General features: G+C 54.2%; 3 protein-coding genes across 3 annotated transcripts; 1 reads left to right on the top strand and 2 right to left on the bottom strand.

Annotated features, from left to right (window-relative positions):
* Positions 1 to 214: 214 nt before the first annotated feature.
* Positions 215 to 2979, bottom strand: Ly6l (lymphocyte antigen 6 family member L). Its single transcript, XM_048801891.1, has 2 exons — positions 2631 to 2979; positions 215 to 734 (listed from the first exon to the last, which is right to left on the bottom strand). Exons 1-2 carry the CDS (start codon positions 2869 to 2871, stop codon positions 478 to 480), a joined length of 498 nt encoding a protein of 165 aa, XP_048657848.1. The 5' UTR covers positions 2872 to 2979; the 3' UTR covers positions 215 to 477.
* Positions 2980 to 10233: 7254 nt separating this feature from the next.
* LOC125616561 lies at positions 10234 to 11110 on the top strand. Its single transcript, XM_048802247.1, has 2 exons — positions 10234 to 10469; positions 10594 to 11110. Exons 1-2 carry the CDS (start codon positions 10335 to 10337, stop codon positions 11068 to 11070), a joined length of 612 nt encoding a protein of 203 aa, XP_048658204.1. The 5' UTR covers positions 10234 to 10334; the 3' UTR covers positions 11071 to 11110.
* A 4058-nt stretch (positions 11111 to 15168) lies between these two features.
* On the bottom strand, positions 15169 to 16393 carry LOC107142979 (prothymosin alpha). The gene has a single exon (XM_015486546.2). It carries the CDS (start codon positions 16199 to 16201, stop codon positions 15869 to 15871), a length of 333 nt encoding a protein of 110 aa, XP_015342032.1. The 5' UTR covers positions 16202 to 16393; the 3' UTR covers positions 15169 to 15868.
* Between the last annotated feature and the right edge of the window lie 254 nt (positions 16394 to 16647).

Here is a 16647-nt window from a genome sequence, read left to right as displayed (position 1 = left end):
ACCAGCAGGCCTCCTAGGACCCAGACTCAAGCCTAGGACCTCCTGCTCACCTGGTGCTGGGTCCCAGCTTCAGGGACAGTCCTGCCTCAATGTGGCCATAGACTGGATGTTCTGTCCAGCGTGGCCACTCCATCCAGAGGCCTATGGTGGCTGTTGGGAGAGGGACAGGGATCTGAGGCTGGGGAGAGTGAAGGGGCAGGAGCCAGGCTGTGGGGCAGTGAGAGTTTATTGTCTCTGAGAGGAGGGAGGCGGGGGTCCCAGACACGGGTGGGGGGCCCACAGTGGAGCTATGAGAGTCGGGTGTGGGCCAGTCGTTCTGGCCTCGCCAGGCCCTTTCTCCCGTCACAGGGAATGGCCCTTCTCCATGAGGAGTTGGCCAGCATGCCCTGGCTTCTTGAGAAAAGGCATTGGACAGGGCAAATGGCAGGGTCCAGGGAGGGAGGCCAGATGGCAGCTGGAGGCGCAGGACAAGAGGAGTCACGAGGGGGTGCAGGGCAAGTCCTCACAACAGGGCCCAGAAGACACCCAGGCCAGGGCCACTTGCAGCAGGAGCCACCTGAACAGGGCCCAGGGTATCTCCAAGACGGCAGGCGCCGAGTTGCAGAGCTGCCCTGAGCAGCAGCGCCTGACAATCCTGCCCCGCAGCTCAGGGCTGGATGACCACTCGAACTCACTGTTGGAGTTTGGACAGCGGACAGCGCACCTCTTGCTGATCAGAATTCGGATCCTTGACCCTGCAGAAGAAAGGAGACAGCAGGTGGCTCCAGAGCCCCCAGGTTAGGGAGAGAGGGGACGGGGCTTGTCAGGAGGGCAGCTGGAACTGGCACTGGGGACAACCTCCTGCTGTCCCTTCACAGGTGAGGCCTGAAGAGCTGTGGGAGCATGGCTATCCAAGGTCACCTTCAACCTGGGGCACAGCAAAGAGGTGAGTGCTCTTCTCTGCAGCCAGATGAGGCCTCGGATCCCCTTCCAAATCAGTGCGGGCCAGTCGTGGGGACATGGGGCAAAGGAAGCAGAGTGGAAAGGACTGGTAGCTACAGAGAACCTGCTGGGTGCCCAGCGGGGCTCCAGGTCTCCAAGCTACTCATCCAAAGATGCAGAGGCTTCCGGAGGAGATCTGACTTTCAACAGCTATCAAGACACTAAAGGGCAGCCACCATCAAAACCCAACCAGAGAAAAGGCCATTTTGGGTAGAATTCAACTGTTATCTTACATTATATTTGTTCTCTTGTTGTTTGTTATGCTGAATTATGTTTTATTATACTGCCTTGTATTACTTACATTAAGTTGCAATATGTTATGTGGCATGGCACTACATTATGTCATATTGCATTGCAGCGTATCATGCCGATTACATTAGACTGCATCATGGCATGTTGTATTAAATCGCAATGCACTATATCACGTTGTACTGCACTGTATGACACATCACACAAAGTACATCGCTGCTCAGTGGCACGGGACTTAGGATAACTTGAGGGAATCCTCCAGCAAAGACAGTGAGCCACTCATTGACTGCACTGGCGGTGCAGACCTCAAGGTCAAGGCCAGGAGGCTCCTGCACAGGTGGCCCCTGAAGAGACTCTCACTTGATCTCCTGTCACACTGCCTTTCAGACCAAGAGCCAAAGGTGAAGGACGCAGTGCTAAATGAAGAGTCAAGCTGGGGAAAAGGCTTGGAAATTCCTTCATTTTGATTAACAAACGGGGAGGCTTGGATGGGGGCTGTCACTGTAGGGACACAGGAGCCTCATGCTTGAAGAACTGGTCTGATGGCCCTCCCTGCAGAAAACCCCACCTCTGCATAATGGCAAAGGAGGAAAAGAAGGCTCATGCCCCACACTGAAACCGGGACAGTGGGACAGTCCTGTGAAGGGCGGTCCTGTCAAAGCCCACTCCACAGACTGCCTGCATGTTGCACAGGTGCCCACTTCAGAGATCTCCCTCAGGAAGCCGCAGGTGCCCTATGCATTTTCTTGAGTCATTCCCAGGGGATGAGGCCACAGGAGCCTTCCCGAGGTTCACAGGTGGGAGTGGGGTGTCCATAAATGAACCACACTGCATCCAGGCCCCTGGGACTTGAAGCCACAGGGAGAAGACATCTCCGCCAGACTGGCAGGTCCCCAGGGAGCCAGGTCCATCTAGCAGGAACCAGCACCAGGAGATGGTGTGTGCCGGGAACACTTCTGTCTGTCTACCTGGGTCTCTCTAGACTTCTTTTTATACTTTGAATAAAAGTGTTTGCACGAGCCTAAGAAACATGTTGGTGTTCTTCTTCACCATCTTTTCTAAGCTCGTTCTTAAAATGAAGCACTATCGCCTAAGTCCCTGCCCTGGAAGTGGTGGCCTCCGGGTCGCAGGGCAGGTTCTGTGTGCCGCTGCCCAGGGACTGCAAGGCCTATCCATCTTGGATGACCCTCCTTTTGCCTCCCTGCTCTTTTGCGAACTCAGCGACATATTGGGGCCTTTGTCCTGGTGTCAATCTTAGGGGGAGTGACATTTAAGAGTTGGTACTTCAAATGAGGGAGGTGGGGTGGAGGGTGGGAGAGAGGAGCCCAAAGCCCGGAGCCTATGGAGCCTACTCGTGGGCGGTGGATGAGGACCCAGGCGCGGCAGCTGGACGGACTCACTCCTGAGGAGGAACACCTCGTTGGAGACGCAGACTTGAGCGGTGGTGGGGCACACGGTGGGCTTACAGAGGCTCCAGCTGTTGACCTTGAAGCACTGGAAGCAGCTCAGGTTCTGAGTTGTGCGCTCCAAGGCGCTGCTGTGGGCAGAGCGCGCGCCCCGGCCCTTACTTGGCCAGACATCGGCGCGGGCGAGCTCCGTGGACACCAGAGCCGCCCACAGCGCCAGCACCAGCCGCCCCATGCCGCCCCCGCGGACCCTCTGCTGCAGCCCCGGGTCCTGGTCCTGACCCGCGGAGCCTCCCGGGCGTCCGCGCGCTCTCCAGAAGTAGGGCAGGCAGCGCGGCAGGGCCCGGGGCTCCTGGAGAGAAGGCGCGAGGGAGAGGCGCCTCTGCAGAGCCGGGAGGTTGCGCGCAGCGGAACGCGAGCAGGTGTGTGTGTGTGGGAGGGGCTCATAGGCACTTTTCCTTCTTAGGTGACTGCTGCCCGAGGGCACTTGGCTGGCTGATCTGCAGGGGCAGCTTGAGCACCCACACTGCACACGCCCCACTCTGATTCTATCAGACTCTTGTCCCACTCCGCGGGAAACAGGTGGCCTTTCCCCAGCAACCCAGCAACACAGCAGCCATCTCTGGGTGAAAAGAAGGGCTCTGGAATCCAGACTTTTGTAACACAAGGAATGTGTTCATTTCCGATGTCTATCCTTATGTAAAATCACAAAGAGGAGAAAATAAAATAAAAATGCTCTTATAAAAGCACTAGGCAACTGGGCGGGGGATGTAGCTCAGTGGCAGACAGCTTGCTTAGCGTGTGACGCCCTGGATTCCTTTCCTAGCGCCACATGAAAAAAAAAAAAAAAAAAAAGCAACTGAAGAAAATCGACTGGCTGTAAAATCACACTTGAAGCCCAAACCCCCAGGGCTTCAAGATGCGCTGCGTTTGAAGACAGGGCCTATAAAAATGTTTGATTAAGATAAAATGAGGGGCTGGGGATGTGGCTCAAGTGGTAGCACGCTCGTCTGGCATGCGTGCGGCCCGGGTTCAATCCTCAGCACCACATACCAACAAAGATGTTGTGTCTGCCAATAACTAAAAAAATAAATAAATAAATATGTTAAAAAAAAAAAAAAAAAAAGATAAAATGAGTCCGTAGGGCAGATCCTGATCCAGTAGGACTGGTGTCCAGTTAGGAGAAGAGTCCGGGGCACACACATGTTCAGAGGGAGGACCTGGCAAAGACCCAGGCAGAAGGCACCCTCCACAGGCCCAGGAGGGGCCTTAGGAGGAGCAGGTCTGAGTCTTGGACTGCAGCCTCCAGGACTGAGGGACACACAGTGTGCCCATGCGACCCTTCTTCAGTCTCTTGATAAGGTGGGTCACAATGACTTATTCCCAGCGTGGGGTCAGTCTTGCATCTCTTACCCGTGGTTACCCGTGGAATAGGATCATTCTTACAATGTGCAGGAGTGTGGACTTGCTAATATTTCGGTAAGAGCTTGCCTTCATGTGCATGAGGAACGGACACGTAGCTGTGACATTCTTTTTCTGCACTATTTTTGTCTGGTGTTGACATCAGGGAAATTGGGACTTCATACAAGGAGTTAGGAAGGGTTTGCTCCCCTACTGTGGTAATGGTGGGATTCTTTAAATTTTGGGAGAATTCTCCAGTAAGACCAGAAGGATGTTGAGACTTGTTTCTTGAGTATTTTCAAATTAAGAACTCAGTTTCTTTGTAGTTGGAGCTGAGGATTCCTCTGTTTCATGTTGTGTGAGTTTGGGTAGTTTGAATCTTTTTTTCCTGTGGTGCTGGGGATTGAACCCAGGGCTTTGTGCATGAGAAGCAAGCGCTCGACCCACTGAGCCGCATCCCCAGCCCTAGCTTGTGTTTTTGAGGAAACGGTTTGTCTCTGCAGCAGAGCCGACCCCCGCCTGGGTAGAGTGTGGAGGACAGCCCTTTCCGAAGCCGGCGCTCCGCGTCCTGGGTTTTCTCCTTTTCCCTTGGTTCCCTGGATTTCAGCTCTTATTTTACTCTTACATGTTTCCCTTCCTTCTGACTCTTCCTGTTCTGCCCTGCAGGAGCTCCAGATCCCCATCCACCTGCACTGGGACTCCCTGCCCAGTGCGTCCACTCAGGCAGGACTCGTTTCTCAGTCCACTCAGATGTGCCCATGCAGGACTCAGCTGTCCTTTCTCTGGGCTGCTCTGCCCCCCTGATGCCTTGGGGAAGCCCTCATATGCACATGTCTGAAGCCATGGGGGTTCCCCAGCACCTCCTCTGCCCTGGCCTGCTCCCCCTATTTCCTTGGGTCCCCTCCTGGGCCGAGTTTGCACATTTCCTGGTGGTCCACCTTGGTGAGTGCTCTCCACAAGCATGAGAGGAGTGTGTCTTCTGTTGCTGATAAAGTGTCTTAAATGTCAGCCCATCTGGCTGACTGGTGCCTCTGCTGGTCCAGCTCCGTCCTGGTGGATTCTCTGCTGGGGTGTTACTGAGGGGGACACGGACGTCTCTGATTGTAGTGTGGCTTCATTCGCATCTGCCTGTGATGTTGCCGCCCTTGCCACTCATTATGGTGTGGTGTGGTGGCTCACTCACACTGGGCCTTTGTCTTCTCCGGGGGCGCCCCCTAGTGGCTTTTCCACACCTGGCCGTTTGCCTGATCCGGAGCCTCTTCTGTAGGGCAGCGCGGTTTCTGTTTAGCACTTTTGTGCTCTGTTTCTCCACCCTTCACTTTTGCTCGCCTCCTTCCTTGGTGCTGGCTTGGAGCTTGGGGACTCACGCACCAGGCACGTGCTTGGCCATTGAGTTGCACCTTCAGCCCTTTCGATTTTTATTTGAGACAGGGTCTTACTACATTTCTGAGGCTGGCCTTGAACTTGCCATCCTCCTGCCTCAGCCTGCTGAGTTGCTGGGACTGCACGGTGTGTGGCTCTCCGTCCTTTGACCTCTGTGCGCGTGTGTGCACCTGGGCCCTTTCAGCGACCTGTCTTTGAGCCTGGTGCTTTCACCCGCTCCCTCCGGCTCTGTCTTTTGGTGCCGGGTCTGCACTGTCCATACTCAGAGTGATGGCCACAGTTGGATCCTTGATTTCGGGACTTGCAGACCTTGTACTCATCACAGCTCTTCCCTGTTACTTTCAAAGCCCCTTCCTTGCTTCTTTGCCGTCGCTGGTTTTCACTGTGCATTTTACAATTCCATTTTGTCTCCTTGCAGCGTATCAATCATGCTTCAATGACACTTTTGGTGGTGCCCTCGAGTTCGAGTGTCCCTTTACAACATTCACCTAACGTGACGTGCCTCCCAGACGTTTTAGGGACTCTGTGCAGATCAGCCGGGTCCAGCCCCGACCTTTTTATTCTTTCTCACTGTGGCTGAGACCACACCCTAAAGCCTGCCGGCTGGGGCTCTGATTGCTACGTATCCGATATCTTACCAAGACCAGAACAGGCAGAGCGCCAGCCATTTGGAGCCTGCTTGGTTTGCACACTGCAAACAGCTGCCACCTCTGGGAAGACGAGGGCTGAGGCCTGTGGCTGTGCGCATCTCCAGCTCTACCAGACCCCTGGCGCACTGCGAGGCTCCCCGGAGGTGGGTGAGCCCTTCTCCATCTTCGGCCCTGGGCCTCCCTGGCTCTCCTTCCCTTTTGAGCAGTGACGGCCACGTTGTGCTACTGGACAGACTCCTGTCTGGGAACTTCCCCATGAGGCCACCTGTCCAGGACCCTCCCACAAGCACGTGCTACTCCATGTGGCAGTTGGGTGTCCCCCTGGCCAGGCCCATGAGCTCCCTGTCTCCTCTAGTGGTGGCCATTCCTCCACTCACCTGGGCCTCCCAAGCCCAGAGACTGCAATCACTCACCCAGTCATTTGTACACTACAGTTGAAAAAAAGTCTATTGATGAACCTTTATTTTATTCACTTACTTATATGCAGTGCTGAGAACCAAACCCAGTGCCTCACACAAGCCAGGCAGGCTCTGCCACCGAGCCACCACCCTGCCCCTCCCCCAGGCCTGCGGTGGTGGACAGATCTGTTGATGCTATTTTTACTCTGACAGTTGTTCACTGGGTTACAGTGAAAGAAAAAGAAAGGCTCTATTTCACCTCCAGTGATTCCTTCCCAAGTGCTCTTTCATCCCGTTGTGAATCCTGTCTCCTGACCTATATCATTTTCCTTCTCTCTGAAAAGCTTCCTTTTTTAAAAGGATGATAAATTTCTTATTTGAGGGGCAAATATTCTAATAAACTGTCTGAAGAGCTTCTTTTGACCTTCCTTGGGAGGCAGCTCTTGTGCCCACAGTTCCATCAGTTGTTTTGACTGAGAAATCTCCCCCTCCTTCACTTTTCATAGTGGGGTTCATTTGCGGGGGGTGTCTTGGGGATTGAACTCAGGGGCACTCAACCACTGAGCCACATCCCCAGCCCTGTTTTTTAAAATTTTATTTAGAGACAGGGTCTCACTGAGTTGCTTAGTGCCTCGATGTTGCTGAGGCTGGCTTTGAACTCCCGGTCCTCCTGCCTCAGCCTCCTGAGCCACTGGGATTACAGGTGAGCACCACTGCACCCGACTCATTCCTAGTTTTTGAGGAACGTCCACACTGCTCTCCAGAGTGGTTGTACTAATCTGGAGTTCCACCAACAAAGCTTCTACCTCCCCCATAGTTTTTACTTTTTTGAGACAGGGTTTTGCTACGTTGCCCAGGCTGGCCTTAAACTTGTGACCCTTCTGCCTCGACTTCCTGCACGGCTGAGGTTATAGGCTTATGCCACTGTGCCTGATTTATTTATCTATTTATTTTGTGCTATTGGGGATTAGACCCAGGGTTACTCTTCACTGAGCTACACCCCCAACCCCCTTTTTAACATTTTTATTTTAAGGCAGGGTCAGGCTGAGTTACCTGGGGTGGCCTTGAGTTTGGAATCCTCCTGCCTTGTAGTCCACAGCGGCTGGACTGCGGGCATAGGCCACCACACCCAGGTAAGATCTTAATTTTTTTTCTTTTTAAAAAATAAATGCAAAAACCTACCAAAGTCTACGTTGCCCTACAACAACTTCAGCTGCCTAGATCCAAATCTGTTTACCCTCTCTAGCAAGAAAAAAATGGTGCACATAACAGGGAGACAGCAGAACCCCTCGGTTCTCGTACACTCCACACACATGGAAGGTGGAAACACCGCGAACCACAACTCCTCTTGGGCGGGAGACGGGGCCTTGTTCTTGCTCCTGCACTCATGGGCAGAACCCATGCCGTGTCCAGAGACTGGGGGGGGGGCGTCCAGGAGCGCGGGGAGCAGCAGGCAGCCCCTCAGAGGGACGTCTGCTCAGTGGCCGTCTTAGGTGGAGGAGGGAGGGAGACAGCACAGCGTCCTGGATGGCAGAGGGCGTGGGAGCAGGTGTCCTGGGGAGCAGAGCATGGGAATGAGTGCCCCCCGGGGACCTTGGTGGCAGATGCACAGAGGGACACAGGCTGCAGCATCAAGAGCTGCACAGCTTGCTGGGGCCCCTGAGCTGAGCGACTCCTCCGGGGTCTGTGTGACGCCCTTGCAGCTGGCCTCACAGGTGGAAAAGGACATCCTCGGCCACACGTCATGCTCTGAACCCAGCCCTGCTTCTCCCTCTCCTCCTCTGACCTCTCTCCCTCCCTAATCTCCCCTCCTAATCTCAGGGAAACAGGAATACCCTTCCTCCCCATCTGGAGTTATCTGTCCTCAGATACAACCAACACAGGAACCAAGTAACTCACATTTCAGGGCTGGTGCCAGAAAGTCTAAGAAATCTCCCAAGTTAACAAGGAATTCCAACCCCTGCGGCTGCTGAAAGCTCGGCCCTGGACCCCAGTGCCAACCCAATGATGAACACATGGCTGCGAGAAAAAGGAAAAAGAAGGCTTATTGCTTTGCCAGCAAAGGAGAAACACAGGGGACTCCCGTCCCAAAGGCTGTGGTTCTGCCGTCAGCAGGAACAGGGGGCTTTTCCAGAGGGGAGTCGAGAAAAGGAGACCAGGGAGGGAGATGGGGAGGAGAAGGTCAGGGAGGAGATCAGGGAGGAGACGGCTGAGGAAAAGGAAACACAGGCAAGTTTCAAAGCCACCAGGGATATAGTCGAAGCGTCAAGTGAAGCCCTGGAAAGTAGCCGAGGAATCACCTCTTTGGGATCCTCTTGCCTCAGCCTCCGGAGTAGCTGGTGCTATTGGAAGCCTGGTCCTTCTCCCCAGTGCACTTTGATAATGAAGATTCTGAGAGTAAGGAAGAAGGTTTATTGCTTTGCTAGCAAAGGAGTAACTCTTGTCTGGAAGTGTGTGATTCTGCCCATCAGCAGGGGACAGGGGGCTTTTCCAGAGTGACTCAGAGGCTACCTGCCCTGTGCCCTCTGTTGGGGCTGTGATTCACTTGTCAAGTCGGGGACAGTCACTTCTGAGGTCTTCTGGTGCCATCCCCAAGTCTGGATTCCTATGATGGGGGTGTACTGGGGACAGATCACTGTGCCTGTTGTGGGGAGGAGAGGTCCTCCTGTTCCCCCTGAGGTTAGGGAGGGGAGAGGCTGGGGAGGAGCAGGGAGAGGAAGAGAGAAACACGCCCATTTTAAAATAAGTCGCAGTGGCCGAGCAGCAAGGCTGGGTTCCAAGCATAAAGTGGACACCGTTACAGTAGAACAAGGCTGGGTTCTGTCCCCAGAACTGCAACCAATCAATCAATAAAGTGTGAGAAACAGAAAGTCATGTTTAGAATATCATGTTTATCCTGAATTGGGATGTAAGATCCAATCGCAGCCATGGTAACCACAGCCCTTCCCTTGTAACCCCAGCTCCTCCCAACAGGTCAGGGGCACCCTGCTTTAGGGATAAAAGGTGGCCCCCCGCCCAGGTGCGCTTGCTTGCCTGGTTTTCTCGTAGCTGGCCCTCCTGCAGAGGAGCGTCTGCCTTGCTGAGCCGTGTGATTCCCTGGGGCACCCCGGGATTCCTTTTTTTGGCACTAGGGATTGACCTCGGGGGCACTCTGCCGCTGACCCACATCCCCAGCCCTATTTTGTATTTTACTTAGTAACTGAGTAACACCTAGTGTGGCTGAGGCTGGCTTTGAACTCGCCATCCTCCTGTCTCAGCCTCCCCAGCTGCTGGGGTGACAGGCGTGTGCCATCATGCCAGGTGTACCCTGGGACTTCTACAAACAAAACAGATGTCTGTGGAGAACTGTAAGGAGACACGAGGTGGCCCTCCGGCAACGTAAAGGGTTCTATTCAGCCGTGTGGCCAGGCAGTCTCTGTGCACCCAGATGTACGACCCCGGGGTCCTCAGGTCCCTGGGGGGCACAGCCTGCACTAGACAGCCAGGGGCTTCAGCAGGCGCAGCAGAGCAGTGCCATCCAGACGACCAGCAAGGGACCTTCAGATTTGTCTGGGCTCCACTGTGAAGAGCCTCACATTCCATCTAGAAGGTCCTTACTCGGTTAGCATCTGGACGGCCATCTTAAGTGACAGCTGCCATTTTAAGGAAAAAGTTTGGCTTTCCCACCCAAACTGAGAAAGGCTCACCATTGCCTCCTACCAACCCCACCCCTAACCACCCGCGTTAGGACCCGCCTGGCGCTGACCCAAGCCTGCCCCGTAAAGGTCCCAGAACCCAAGCCTGTCCGCCTCTCTCCTTCACACAGATGGCCTTCATTTCTCAGCTCTGACAAATGCACTTGTGTGTCTGCCTGCTCTCCGTCTTTCATGTCTCGCTTACCGTCTGGTTCCTCGCTGTCCCTTCACCATCCAGCAGTGCAGACGCGCCCTTCCCAGGTGCCCAGGGAACTCTTCCGCGGAGCACCTGTCAGGACAGAAGCCGCAGGAGCCCTGACTGCAGTGGTAAGAGCTGGGGACCGGCGGCAGGGGAGGCAGCAGGGTGTGCTTTGTGCTGGGTGACTTACTTTAAAACTGACCTGATCTCCTTCCTCTTCTCCCTCTGTGCCTCCCCAACCCTCACCCACAGGCCCAGCTGCCTGAGCGCACACCCTCCACAGCAAGGGAGCAACTCAGACCAGAAGACCTAGGGAATGGCCATCTCCCAAACCAGCCAGAGAACCAAGACCCCTCAGGGCAAACCTGGACACAGCTTCGAAACACCTCTGTAAAAGCCCTCTGCTCCCGTGCCAGGCAGAGTCACAGCCTCGGGAACAGGAGTCCCCTGGGTTCTTCTTTGCTAACCAACAGTAACACCTTTTTTTCCTGTTCTCAGAACTGCGTCCTGGCTGTGGCATTGGTACGGGGACAGAACCCGACCTTCCAGGAACATCAGACGTGTGCTCAAAAGTGTGGGGGCGAGGCGGCCTTCACCCCTGGCGGGCAGAGGGCTGCTGGGGAACTGGCCAGCAAGCGTGCCTCAGGGGCAGCTGCTGCTTCCACACCCACGCCCTTGGCCCTGGTTGGAGGACTCGGTGGTGAGATCTACCCCACTGTCTGGTTTTAAAATCCAGAGGCAAAGGTCCTAAATAAAATGGCTACACTGGGTCCAGTTAAGGCTGAATACTGTGTTCTGAAAACCACCACCCGACTTTGTATTCTCACAAACTGGCCCCTGGCTCCCTGCAAAAAAATGACGACTCCCTGAGGAGATGGACCTGCTGCTGCCGCGGTGGGGTGATATCTGTGTTGAAACCTTCCATTTACGGTCATCACGTGTCAATCAGACCTACAGGGCTGGCGCGCGGGGCAGTGGCGGGGGCCTTTCTCAGCATTCGCAAGGCCCCGGTTCAATCCCCAGCACTGCAAAGAGGAGAAACTGCACGTACATGGCCCCATGCCTGTACGTGTCCTCCACAGAGGCCAAGGAAAGGGGGAGCACGGTGACAGTGCCCTCCAGGTGTGCCAGACGCCAGGCCCACACCAAGACGCAGGTGAGGAAAGGTGGCACTGTGGAGGAGGAAAGGCCGAGGCCTCAGCTAGACGACCCGAGGCCCTGGGAGGGGTCCTGCCCACTGGCCGGCCAGCCCAGGTGAGGCTGTGACACGAGGACCTGAGGCTGGCCTGCCCAACATACCACTCTGTGGGGCTGACAGGTCAACATGTCCACCCTCCAGCGGTGACTGCTAAGCCCCAGCCAGGGCAGGCAGCCGGCCACCAGGACCAAGCAGAGCTTGTGGAGGCAGACGTCACCACCTTGGTGGCCCACAAACCCTGGCACCACCAGTGGGTAAAAGGAGAGCCCCTTAGACAAACAGTGGGTCAACGGGATCCCATCTAAAGAAATCCAGGCAAAGACCACTTTAAACCTCACATCCATCTGGGGCCTGAGGTTCCCAGCAGGTCAGGGCCGGGCCAGAGGCTGCCTGGCTGCCTCTGCTCTGAGGGAGAAGAGTGCCCCAGACCCTTTTCACCTTGGGCACCAGGCCCACACAGCTGTGTCCCTGGGCGGCAGGTGGTCCAGGCCCACCAGATGTAAAATGGGAAGAAACCTGGGTGCAGAGGTGCACCTCTGTGATCCCAGCAGCTTGGGACGCTGAGGCAGGAGGACCGTGAGTTCAAAGCCAGCCTCAGCAACCTAGTGAGGCCTTAAGGAATTTAGCAAGCCCCCCCGCCCCGTCTCAAAAGGAAACCATAAATAAATAAATAAGGGCTGGGGATGTGGCTCAGTGGTAAACAATGTCCCCTGGGTTCAACCCCCTGTTCAACAAACAAACAAAATAAAACAAAAGACAAGAACAGAAAAGAAATGAACCATGGGAAATTTTACTTGTAAAGACTTTCTAATCAAGACTCAAAATCCAGACATAAAAATTGGTGAATGTGATGATATTAAAATAAAAATAAAGCCTTTTGAATGCTCCAAACTCCTTATGAAAAGTCAGAACACCACTAAAAACTAGGGGAAAGTGTCTTCTACGGGGCTCATGGATCAAACATTAACCCTTCTTAATACACCAAGAACTCACCCAAAACAGCGCTGGTGGGATGAGGCGGAGGTGACATCAGGAGGGGTCCCCCCCCCCGCAGGGTGCCTGGCACTCTGCAGAGCAGGCAGGGAGAGGGGAGGGTGGCTGTGGCCAGAGGTGGGCATGCTGGGCGCTGTGGTCTTGGGGGATGAAGGGTTCATGGGCGGCCCAGCAAGGCTTCCTAACACGAAGGATGCATCGAGACCTCGTCCAGAGCTTGAGATGGTGGTTTTTACCTTATGGGCATGTTGGGTGTATTACATTAAATCACAAGGGTCAGTCGGGAGGTCGAGCTGGGAGGTGCCCCACCCACCCATGGAGGAAGGAAGAGCAGCGGAGAGGTCGTCTGCAGAGACCTAGAGAATGACTCACATGATCCTCCACCCATTCACCACGTGGCCCCAACAGCAAGGCCAGCGGGGCACCTCCCCTATGTGATGGGCCCATGCAGCCCCCGCCGACCCCACAGAGGAGGAAGGCTGTCCGGGGCTGGCCCTCCGGTCAGTGGCCTGTCCTGTGACTTCCTGGTTAAGTGAGAGGACGGCTTGTAGCTTTCCCACTGCAGCTGTCCTGGGTTGGCAGGCTCCCTGCAGGGTGTGGAGGGCAGCGCAGGGTCCACTGCGAGGCTGCACTGGCAAAGGCCCCTGCCTCGGGGTCAGCACGGCTGCCCAGGCAGAGTGTGAATTATCCAGGAGCCCACAGCGGACCTGCCTTCCGCGGGAGGTGCTCCCGAGCCCAGCGCTGTTCTTACGACCTGGAGGTCAGCGAGGACAGGCACGTGGAGACCCGGGGAACCCGTGCTCTGAAGCTAAGCAGAAGCAAGGTTGTGTCAGGAGAGCCGACAGGCTGCCTCTGCGCAGGGAGAACGCAGCAGGGTTCCTCTGAACCCAACTCTTATAAATTCAGAGCTGGGTATGCACTGGGGCTATTAGCCCTTGCTATTGAGGTGGAGAGCAAGCTTCAAAACCTCAGGAACACAAAGGGGAGGGGGCAGGAGGAGCAGTGCTGGCCACCGGAGCTTGGCATTGGCAGCCCTTGTGCATGCTCAGAAAGCAGGCTGTGAGCACTGTGGTCGGGGTGCAGGGGTGGGGCGTCAGCCTCTCCGAGAGTGGGTCTTGCAGGAAGGGGGAAGGGGAGGGGGAGCAGGGGAGGTGTCTGGGCAGAAATGGGGTGAGCTTACGTTAACAGGCTGACAGAAACCCCACGAGCGCAGCGGGGTCTTGGCCTTCAGGATTGGCTTTCCAAGGTCCCTTGCTTGTCACATGGGGGCTGAAAACGGTCATTCCTCCTGAAACCTGGGTCTTCAAAGGGCGATGTGAGCAAGTGCTGCAACAGAGGTGGTTGTTGGTGTGGGCCCGAGGAAAGGGGACCCAGCAGGCTGACCTCCGTGTAGGGAAGGAGCCGCCAGGAAGAGTCAGCTCTCAGCTTATTGCTGGGAAAAGAAACCCAAGAAGGATGAGGCTGGGCATTGGGTTGGCGGAGGAGCAGGGGTCACCGCTCCAGGGACGTCTCTGTCATTCTGACTTGGTGACCAATGAGTAGAAGGACAAGGAAACTCGGTGCAGCTGAGGGCACGGGGCCGTCCATCAATAGAGTGCCAGGAGAAGTGGGGCAGTCAGGGGGTACACTGGGCCTCCTGCCCTCCCCCCATCACCCTGAGTGTACGTTAGGAGATTCTCAAGGAGACTGGACCTCAGGTGGCAGGGGAGTGAAGTGCCCTGTGCTTTACCTGGGCAGGTGGGACCCAAGGCCAGCAGGGGGAGGGACGTGGTCCTTAGGGTGGGTCCTACATCTCCCAGAGCGCTGTTTGAGTCAACACACCCAGGACACATGCACACTGGCACGCGCGTGTGCACACAGGAGGAATAGAGACACAGGCCCTTAGACTGGGCCACACACCAACCATCAGGGCTGGAGCGCACTGACGTCCGTGGACAAGATGGCTGCAGGTCCAGACCCGGGACAGCGTTCCTCACAAAGCCCCAGCTGGTGGCGGGCCCTGGGCATCGGGCTGTGTGGAAAGGCCAGCCTCCAAGTTCCGGTGGAGCCCGAGTCCTGTGTGGCCCGGAGCCGGGTCTGGGAGAGGGAGCTGTGGGCAGAGGGCAGCCCGAGGGCGAGGGCGCAGGTCTGGTGTGGTTTGGGGCCTGTGACCCGTGCAGGGTGTGGGGTGGCCTCACGGTGCCATCTGCAGGTTCAGTGAGGCCACGCTGACTGCCCAGTGAACAGCCTGTCGTCAGTCCTGGGTTTCCTGCTACTTTTTGTTGTATCACTTTTATAAACTTATCTCTTTCATTTTAATTTTCCAAATTTTCTACTAAAGTTGTTAGTGAAATCCTCTGATTGTTTTTTCCCAGTGTGGGGATTGAGCTCAGACTTTGCTCATGCTAGACAAGTGCTCTTCCACTGAGCTGTATCCCATCTTTTTTATTTTAAGACAGAGTCTCATTAAATTGCTGAGGCTGGCCTTGAACTTGCAATTTTTCTCCTGGCTCAGCCTCCTGAGTAGGTGAGATTATAGGCATTATAGGCATGCACCACTGTGCCCAACTTGTATGCATGATTTATTTCTGCTTTTATTATCTCCTTTATTCTACATTTTTAGACCCGTTTTCCCATTCTTTTTTTTTTTTTTTTTGTTAGAACAACTCAGCAAAATAAAATTCCGGTTTATTGTTGGACAACATTGTTTCACACATACATCAAACAGGCCAAAAAAATAAACAGCAACTTCATAGACAAAAAAAGGAAAAAAAAAAAGAAACCTTTTTATCTTTGGCCTTTTTAACCATCTCATACAAACCAACTACTTATAGTACAGCTAAAGTACATACACAAAAAAAGTTACTGGAATGCTCGGAATAAGATTGTTTTTTTGTTGTTGTTTTTGCTTTTTTTACAAGGTTTTTTTTCTCCTTTGAGATTATAATGAACATGGTCACACCACAAGTAAAGTCAGAAGTAGGACAGAGAACGCTCCAAAGGCTGGTTTGGTCATCCGAGATCATTAAAAATGGCTGACCCCTAACAATATGTACAAAAATATAAAATGTAAATAAAAAATACAAACAAATTTTCCTTTTTTAAAGTACTTTTAAGAAAAAAAGCAGGGCCTTGGAAGTTTTGGTTCTTTTTTCCTCCCCTGTTGCAAATTCACGTTGTGGTTTTGGTTGGGTGGTGAAGAGCGCACGTCATCTGCGGGTGGCACTGCCCGTGGTGGGCCGGCGGGCGGGCCTCTCTACTCGAAGGTGACCACGTTTAGATTCTGAGACGGGAAGTGGAGGGTGAATAGGTCACGGTGGCCTTTTATTTTTAGTTTAACTTTTCCTTTTTTGCTGTCTAGTCATCCTCATCGGTCTTCTGCTTCTTGGTATCAACATCATCATCCTCGTCATCTTCAGCTGCCCGTTTGCCCGTAGCTGCCTCAGCCTCCTCATCTTCATCTCCATCCTCTTCCTCACCATCACCTTCCTCCTCCTCCTCCTCTTCCTCACCACCCTCTTCCTCTTCTTCATCTACCTCATTGTCAGCCTCCTGCTCCCCATTTTCCTCATTAGCATTCCCATTAGCAGGGGCGTCTCTTCCATTCTCTGCCTCCTCCACAACTTCCTTCTTCTCCTTTAAGTCCTTGGTGGTGATTTCAGAGCTAGTGTCCACGGCCGCGTCTGACATGGTGGGGCACGCCGGTGATCCGATGCAGTGGGTTAAAAAGGAAACTAGAGTTCAGGGACTCTGGCGATAAAGCTGCCGGAGTCCGCGGCGGAGGTGGAGGCGCGCGGCGGAGGTGGTTGCGGCGAGAGGGGAGCTGGACCCAGGAACAATGCAAAGATGGCTTTTCAGAGCAGCCAGTGGCCCGTTTTCCCATTCTTTTATAACTTTCTGTGATGAATGCTTCATTCATGAATGCGATTTTTAAAATACAAAAATGTAATTTTCTCTACAGCCCTCTAAGCACACATTGCTGCCTCCCAAGCATTTTGAATTGTAGTACATTCGTTACCATTTAGTTGAACATGACTTCTGAATTTCTTCTTTCACTTCTCTAACTTGTGGCTATTTATAAACACATTGCCAATCCCAGGAGGGCTCTGTGTTTTTATGATGATTCCTACTGTCAC

Source organism: Marmota marmota, unplaced genomic scaffold (assembly GCF_001458135.2).
Source record: "Marmota marmota marmota unplaced genomic scaffold, marMar, whole genome shotgun sequence".
NCBI classification, from domain to species: domain Eukaryota; kingdom Metazoa; phylum Chordata; class Mammalia; order Rodentia; family Sciuridae; genus Marmota; species Marmota marmota.
This window is presented reverse-complemented; position numbering and strand designations above follow the sequence as displayed.